This window comes from Dreissena polymorpha, chromosome 14 (genome assembly GCF_020536995.1).
Source record: "Dreissena polymorpha isolate Duluth1 chromosome 14, UMN_Dpol_1.0, whole genome shotgun sequence".
Classification (NCBI taxonomy): domain Eukaryota; kingdom Metazoa; phylum Mollusca; class Bivalvia; order Myida; family Dreissenidae; genus Dreissena; species Dreissena polymorpha.
The window spans coordinates 59,062,218-59,070,993 of NC_068368.1; the positions used below are offsets into that span (position 1 = coordinate 59,062,218).

Consider the following 8,776-nt stretch of genomic DNA (forward strand, 5'->3'; position numbering starts at 1 on the left):
GAATGCAGTCATTGGTCTTCATTGAATGCAGTCATTGGTCTACATTGAATGCAGTCATTGGTCTACATTGAATGCAGCCATTGGTATACATTGAATGCAGCCATTGGTGTACATTGAATGAAGTCATTGGTGTACATTGAATGAAGTCATTGGTCTATATTGAATGCAGTCATTGGTCTACATTAAATGCAGTCATTGGACTACATTGAATGCAGCCATTGGTCTACATTGAATGCAGTCATTGGTCTACATTGAATGCAGTCATTGGTCTACATTGAAAGCAGTCATTGGTCTTCATTGAATGCAGTTATTTGTCTAAATTTAATGCAGTCATTGGTCTACATTGAATCAGTCATTGGTCTACATTGAATGCAGTTGGTGGTCTACATTGAATGCAGTCATTGGTCTACATTGAATGCAGTCATTGGTCTACATTGAATGCAGCCATTGGTGTACAATAAATGCAGTCATTTGTCTACATTGAATGCAGTCATTGGTCTACATTGAATGCAGTCATTGGTCTACATTAAATGCATTCATTAGTCTACACTGAATGCAGTCATTGGTCTACATTGAATGCAGTCATTGGTCTACATTAAATGCAGTAATTGGTCTACATTAAATGCAGTAATTGGTCTACATTGAATGCAGTCATTGGTTTAAATTGCATGCAGTTGATGGTCTGCATTGAATGCAGTCACTGGTCTACATTGAATGCAGTCATTGGTCTACATTGAATGCAGCTATTGGTCTTCATTGAATGCAGCCATTGGTGTACATTGAATGCAGTCATTGGTCTACATTGAATGCAGTCATTGGTCTACATTCAATGCAGTCATTGGTCTACACTGAATGCAGTCATTGGTCTACATTGAATGCAGTCATTGGTCTACATTGAATGCAGTCATTGGTCTATATTGAATGCAGTCATTGGTCTACATTGAAAGCAGTCATTGGTCTACATTGAATTTTAAAGGACAAGCTTTCTGTGGGTCATTTTGAATCTTATAAATGTAATCAAAGCGCTGAAGGCACTGAAGATGTTCGCTATTGCATAATTTAACACGCAATTCATTTTGGAAAATCAATCGCAAGTTTGAAAGAACACACGCCATTTAACTTTATAAAGTGTGTGTTATAGCGCATGGGTCGAGTTTTGTGTGCACTTTTTATCATCCTTATTATTTCATAGAAATAACTAAGACAAAATAAAAACAACATGCTTTTTGTAAGTTCTGAAAGCATAGAAAGTATGATGAAAATGGTAATGAGAACTTAATATAAAGAAAATTTGCAGTCACCATCATATTAAAGGAATATTTTTCTAATATCAAATGACTATCTCACCAAGAATATAAATTCATAATGACAGTTCCATGTACAAAACTTTTGATTTTTGACACCATATACACATTCAAAATATAATCTTCGTATCTTGTATATGGAGGAATAAAAGTATACATTGTATAAACATTGCTGTTTATGCTTTACTTGTTACCCGAGCAGTTCACACGGTGTCAACAACGCTAACATAAACATAGGTATAGAGCACTAATGCGCTTTTAGGCGTAGCTGTTTCAGTTTTCATCTTAGTGACTTTAACATAACGCCAACAGACACGCATGAATATTTTCGAATATTTAATAAGCTGATTTGAGATACAACCTCTGAATTTTTGCTACATCACTGCGCATGTGCTCAATTCAAAGGATGTAGCACTGTTCAGTGTATGCTCAAACAACACAAATTGTGGCCCTGTTACAATTGCGCATTACAATCCATCTTGCAGAATTTCACTTTCGCCTCCAAGATGAGAAAACAATCATTAGCGAAATAGTATAGTGTCACGATAAGAGAAAATCGTTTAATTATCCTACCACAATGTTTGCCGTACTTGGTCAGCACGTCTGGAAATCATTACTTAATGTGTGGATAGGCTGCCATTATTAACAAGTTTGCTATTTTGAATTCAATTTTGTATCAAAAAGCATTGTTCTTAAATGCGGCATTTTCAATTCGCAATGAGATTTGTAAGGACCCTCGTCATGCAAAAATGGGTCTTATTCCATATGCGCCCATCATATAAATAGCCCACTCAGCTATCCCTCCTTCTGGTAAGGAGAAACATAACATATTGAGTGATTTTTAAGCGAACAGCATCGCCTATGGCCTGACTGCGAAAAAGCACATGTTGGGTTTAACAAACGCTTGCCGAAACACATAAGACCCATTTTCGCATGACGGCGCTATTGACGTGTGATTTAAATGTGTCGAAAGAAAACTGCGTTTAAATCAAATATAAACATACGATATATTTCGATAGTGAAGAAAGATACTCATAACAAGGCATATGAGGACACATACGAAGTGCTCTCCCGTAGTATATTTTTTATTTACTCACACTAATGTGTGGTTTGACAATGCTAACACACATTTCATGCGGTGAATATGCAGCTTACAAGTGAAAAACACAACACAATAGTTTAAATTTTGTTTAATTGTATTTAATTATTTAGAAAAGTAAATTGCTAACTTTATTTCTAAGTCAGCGTATACGCCAACTACATTTTTAAAAGACATTTATTGTTATAAATATATTTAATATAATATATTTAGTTGTTTTCGGTTTTAGCGATTATAAAGCATTTTCGAGGTTGCCTGTAGTATGCCTGTAGTAATTGATGAACTCATATCCAACTGTCTATGTATTGAGAACTGTGACTATAAACAAGCTAAACCTTCTACTAACCTTCTACTATTGCGTTGCTAGCACCCGTAAATACAAAAGATCGCCGCTATCTGTTGAGAACCAAAGAACGTTTTCCAGAAATACCCGCTGTAGTAGCATGAACGAGGTAATGAAACAGGTCATTCGTATAATTATTATAAAAAATTGTTTGTTATATTCGGGTATAGCGATTATGAAACATTTTTTTTGTTTTTGTCAATCGTATCGCTGAAGTTATTGTTGAACTTATGTTCAACGTTTTATAAATTGAGAATATAAATAAGCGTCAACTTTTCCCCGAATCTCTCAATTTATGACCTGTACTACGTCATTGAGTTGTATGTGAGAGCGTAACCTATTGCGTTGTTATAACCTGTAAACTTTCCTTTGTTTATCGACAGGCGCATCTATTAATAGCCTCATATCATGAATGCCAAAACACCCGCGAAAAAAGAACCACGCGACCAAATAGGACGCTAAACGCAAATACCATGCGACTACGACTTTTATTATGTAAGAACGCTCCGCAATTCCTTTGAAGCCGGAGCCTTGTGATTGCTATTACGTAAAGAATTGACCTCTAACTGAAGTAAGCAAAGGAAAGGCAGCACCCAATTGACCCATTGCTTCTATGTGCGAAGGCAGATTGATTTTTACTAATGTATGGTTTGCCTATTATAACACACATTATAATGCTGTAAATATGCGACTAACAAGTAAAAAACACCATAATTAAACTTTTGTTTTGAATTAAGTTATTTAGAAACCAAAATTCCAAACCTTATTTCAAAACAGCAAGACTACATTTTTTAGAGAATATTCTTGTTATATTTAAATGTTTTTAACAGTTTTAGCGATAATGAAACATTTTTTATGTTGTCTATCGTATCCCTGTAATAATTGTTGAACTCGTGGTCAACGTATTATTAATTGAGACCTGTGAATATAAACAAGCGTAACCTTATACTAGTGCGTTATTCTCAATCGGACTCCCCTTTGTTTATCGCCAGCCGCAGAGTTATGAATGAGATGAGCGAAAATACTACGTCACGCAGACGCAGCAGAAAGTGGACTATTTTAATCATTCATAAACAATCTCCTCCGCGACACGTACAATACGATCATTGTTTTTTATTCTTTTCTATAAAACACCATTCGAAACTATTGCATTTAACACGTTATTAATATAATGTTTCCGTTTGTGAATAAACATAATTGGAGAACTCAAACCTCTTGCATAAATTATTCAACTCTTTCTTGCGCGTAGTAAGCGGGAATAGGGTTAATCATACCTAGGCCGTACCGACCTGAATTTTACACTTAGCACTTTAGACGGTCGCTAAAGCGACCATCTAAAAACTATGTCACACACTACAAAATTTGAATTTTAAATGGGAGAACTTTCATGTAAATTGAAAAAAAAAAAAGTTTTAAGAACAAATTATATCCAAGTTGGCCTGAATCTTGTCAATACAAAGGTGCACACTATTCATCTCAATGACAAGACAGATGAAGTTTCATGAAAATCTGCAGAATCAGGGTGCAGAATCAACAGGGTTATCAGGGGCTTACACATGGGCTGGACAGAATGTAAACACAATGTTGATGTTGTGATGTGTAGAATACAGATACTACTTCACAAACCACTGACTCATCAGCTGGGAACTGCCTATCATCAAGTGTTTCTATCCTTTAATCCCAGGACACTCTCCGGGCAGTGGATCCGTAGTGTTGGCCAAACACTACGGGTCAGTGGTTTAGCGTCCAGCTCTTCTCCTCTCGCATCATCCACAGCCAGTTGGATGCTTTTTCTGCAGCTTGTCCAAGTCTGCCTACAGCCCTCTTCCTGTCACCTCCCTTGATCCCAATGTTGCTGAGCATTCTCCATACTGATTGGGCTGGAAATCCTCTGCACCCTATTTCAACGGGGAACAGTCAGGCACTCCAACCACAACTTTTACACTGTTCTTGTAGCTCAGTGTACTTTCCCATTTTCCGCTCGTAGGCCTCATCACACCTAGTCTCCCAGGGTACAGTGAGTTCTATTATCACCAGTTTCTTGTCCTTGGGAGACCATATAACTATGTCTGGTCTCTGTGTGGTATGGACTATGTCTGGGAATACCAGCTGTTTTCCTATGTCGACCTTCATCTCCCAACGCTCTGATTCATCAAGGATAGATGTTGCTGCGGTTCTTGCCTTCTTTGCAGTTTGTCCTTCCTTGACGAATTTGATTGTTGGTACTGCCTTCTTGTTGGTAGGTCTTGTCTTCCTTCTCTCCCGCTCTAGTATGTCTGCTAGCTCCTTGAGGACTGTGTCGTGCCTCCATCTGTAGCGGCCTTGTGTTAGCGCTGTCTGGCAAGATGAGAGGGTGTGCTGCATGGTTCCTGGTTTGTCGCACAGCTGACACTTTGGGTCTTCCACTAACCCCCATCTGTGTAGATTGACTGGAGATGGCAGCAGATCATATACGGATCTCAGTAGGAATTTGAGTCGTAGTGGTTCGTAGTGCCAAATGTCTACCCATGTCAGGTGTCTTTCTGTGGTCTGCCATTGTGTCCATGCGCACTGCCCTCCCATCCCGACTGCTCTGGCGCGCCCGTCTTCCTCTTCTGAAAGCCTGATCTCATACTGGACCATTTGGCTTCTTTCTTTCTTACCGGCAGTGCTCCAGCGTTGTGGTTTTGAACTGCCCAGGCCTTGTCTTCCTACAGCTGTGGTGCCTACGATGTCTTTGTGTCGTAGCCTGCTCTCTTTCTTGGCGACTGCCTGGCTTGCTGACCACTTTCGCCCTGTGCGTGTCTCGATGCCTGTCTTCCATATCATGTCATCTGATGACTCTTTGAGGGTTACCACCAGTCTTCCTTTGGCAACCTTGAACTCTTCAACTAGTGAGGTCATTGGGAGTTGAAGTTGGTTGGTTCTGCCATACAGTCCAATGCTGGTGAAACTAGGAGGGACACCAAGCCATCTCCGGAGATGCCAGTTGATCACTCTCTCGAATCCTTCTACAGTGGTTGTAGCTATCTCGTACAGCATAAGGGGCCACATAAGCCTAGGTAGTAACCCATGTTGGTAGAGCCATGCCTTAAACTTGCCCGGGAGTCCTGTCTGGTCTATAAGCTTCAGGCCATCTTGGAGCTGGTATTTGACTCTAGTGATGTTGTTAGTGTCCTTCAGGCTGGCGTCGTACCACTTGCCGAGGCACTTGACTGGACTGTCAATAATGGATGGAATGTCTTCCCCTTGCACCTGTAGAGTGAATCTTTTGGTGTCCTTTCCCTTCTTGATGATCAGGCTCCTTGACTTCTTGGGTTTGAACTTCATTCGTGCCCATGTGACCGTGTCCTGTAGGGCTGTTAGTACCCAGCGGGCCTGTACATGTCTGGTGGTAGTGATGGTCAGGTCATCCATGAACCCCCTGCTGGATGAAAGGTGTAAACAACAGGCTGTTTTTAGTCCTCTAGTTTCCCTCTTCGCGGCATTGATGATCAAGTTCATGACCATCACGAATAGTACCACTGAGATGGTGCAGCCAGTTACTATCCTCTTCTCTAACCTCTGCCATGGCGTTGTCTGGTCACAGATTGAGAATAGAAGCTGTATGCCATCAAAGTAGCCATTTATGATCCCCTGTATATGCTCTGGGATATGATAGTGCTTCATTGCTTCTTCAATAAGCTTGTGTGGTATGGAGCCATAGGCGTTGGCGAGGTCTAACCAGACGACTGTGAGGTCATTGGCGTTCACCTTTGCTTCACGGATGATCTGACTGATGGCTCTGGAGTGTTCAATGCAGCCAGAGAAGCCCGGAATCCCCCCTTTCTGTACTGATGTGTCAATGTACTGATTGGTTGTCAGGAACGTGGTCATTCGTCTTGCCAGGACAGCGAAGAATATTTTCCCCTCCACATTCAACAGTGAAATGGTTCGGAATTCGGTCACATGTTTGGAGCCCTTTTCCTTTGGAGTAAATATTCCCTCTGCCTGTTGCCAACAATCTGGGACTTTTCCTTTCCTCCATATCACCTTAAGTAGGGTCCATAGTCTTCATAGTAGCATCGGGCACATCTTGTATACTTTATAGGGTATACCGTTTGGTCCTGGTGCGGAGCCGCTTCTTGCTGTCTTCACTACATCAGATACTTCCTTCATTGTGGGTTCTTTTATGTTTAGTGGAATTGTGGGTTCTGGGACTGGTTCAATTCTTGGACAGCTTCCAAATGGATTATCTCTTGCTGGATCGGAGTGTGTGTCCTTTAGATGCTGTTGTATCTCCTCCATACTGCTTTCAAGCTTCCCAGATTTTTCTTTGTCTAGGAGTCCTTTGGAAAACTTGTATGGATTGGCTATGAACTCAGCACGCCTCTTGGCTCGCTTCTTCCGCTTATTTCGGAGTTGTTGTGCCTTACGAAGATCGTTCAGTTTCTGTCTGAGTTCATCTCTAAGCTGCTGAAGTCCGGGTCTTTCCTCTATATTTGCTTTTTGGTAGGATTTCCTCAGTGACTTCAGCTCTTTTCTAATCTCTGTGATCTGTCGTCTTTTATTTGGCTGTGCAGGGGTTCTGGTGGGTTTCCGTTTCACCTCACCAAATTGTTCTTTGCCGATAGAGTGGACAAGGTTGGTCAGAGACTTCAGTTTCTTCTCTACTGGCCCTTGGAGTGTTGTTTCTAGGATGGTGTTGAGGTCTTCATCAAACTGTTTCCACAGGTTCCTGTCACTTGTCTTGGGCCATGTAATTCTAACCTTCTGAGCTGTGGCATTAGTATTAGAAGCTGTATTTCGGGTGTTGTGCCGTGTGTCTGTGTTTGGCCTCAGGTCTTCTGGAGTACCTAAAAGCTCTAGAAGAGGGTCATCTTCTTCGAAGATGTCGCTGACTTGCGAGACAATATCAGGATCTGCTTAATTGGTGCGTGGCTTCTCAGCTGCGTAGAGGTCCCCAGTACTGTGGGTTGACTCCTAACTAGGATCCTCCAACGTCTCACCAGATGTAAAATCTGAGCGTTGCCGCTGCCTTGCCGTGCTCCCTCATGCCGTTCTCCCTTGATGAATACGCAAGCCTCTAAGGTTCTTGCACACCTTTCCACATCTACACTTCACCTCTGCCTTTGTTCCGGTTAATGTCGATTGGACTAGCCGTGTCGTTGAATCCGTCTGATCGAGTCTCTCATCCTCCCCCCCTCTCGGGAGACTCTGGGGGTATTCTTCTGTATCGGAGTCTGTAGCTTGATAGTGGGTGTCTTCTCACGAAGACTGCAATCTGGGATGCTACCCCGTCATGCCCGGGTCCAGTCTGTTCCTGGTGTCATCATTGAGAACTTTATTTTATCTCAAGTTATAGAAATATATTTGCAAAAATCTTTAGGGCATAAAAGATAGTTTTTCTTGCAGTTTGTGCTTATATCTTAAGATTTAAGAATAAATCCTTTAATACGTGTGAAATCTGTTCCAAAATTTCACGTTGCATGCTGCATAACCATGTAGATATATGCTGTTATAAAATTGAAGAACTTGTTTGCATTACACGCATTTTATCTGAGATCACCACAAGTCATCCATTTTGAATTATATCTAAATTAAAACAACTTTTATTCACAAATCAAGAGCAGGAAGTTTTGTGTTTATTACCGTTAAACAAAAATTGAAAAGGAGTTTGAAAGATAAACATAACAAGATTTCAGCAGTCGGAGACATATGCCCCCCAAACAGGGTTTTGAACCAGTGACCCCAATTTCAATATGGTATCTACTGTCCAAGGCTAATACACATGTGAAGTATCAAGCCAATTGGTCAATTTTTGACGAGTTATTGATCTGAAACAAATTGGTCTACCGACAGACAGACCGACATCCAGCAAAACAATAAACCCACTTTTCTTCGAAGGGGGCATAATTAACAGACCTCCCAACTGACCATCACAAAACGTGACTGCAGTATACCCTGTTTCAAACAGTATTTTTGGGCTCATGCTTTCCATGCCTTGGAATTGTTGGAGAATTTTAGTGAAACTCTACAGAACACTGATTAACATGTGCTATTTAACTGATG

At 40.9% G+C, this 8,776-nt stretch overlaps 1 protein-coding gene across 1 annotated transcript; it reads right to left on the reverse strand.

The window, feature by feature from the left end:
- Positions 1 to 4,477: 4,477 nt before the first annotated feature.
- Positions 4,478 to 8,705, reverse strand: LOC127857407 (uncharacterized). Its single transcript, XM_052393802.1, has 4 exons — positions 8,630 to 8,705; positions 6,823 to 7,626; positions 4,678 to 6,711; positions 4,478 to 4,644 (listed from the first exon to the last, which is right to left on the reverse strand). The coding sequence occupies exons 1-4, from the start codon at positions 8,703 to 8,705 to the stop codon at positions 4,478 to 4,480; spliced, it is 3,081 nt and encodes a 1,026-aa protein (XP_052249762.1).
- Positions 8,706 to 8,776: the final 71 nt, after the last annotated feature.

Coding starts and splice junctions, on each gene's coding strand:
- LOC127857407 (XM_052393802.1), bottom strand. CDS start 8,705: ATGGAAAGCATGAGCCCAAAAATACTGTTTGAAACAGGGTATACTGCA. Junction 7,627..8,629: donor TTGTGATGGTCAGTTGGGAG/GTCTGTTAATTA, acceptor CCAATTAAGCAG/ATCCTGATATTGTCTCGCAA. Junction 4,645..4,677: donor AGAACAGTGTAAAAGTTGTG/GTTGGAGTGCCT, acceptor CCGTTGAAATAG/GGTGCAGAGGATTTCCAGCC.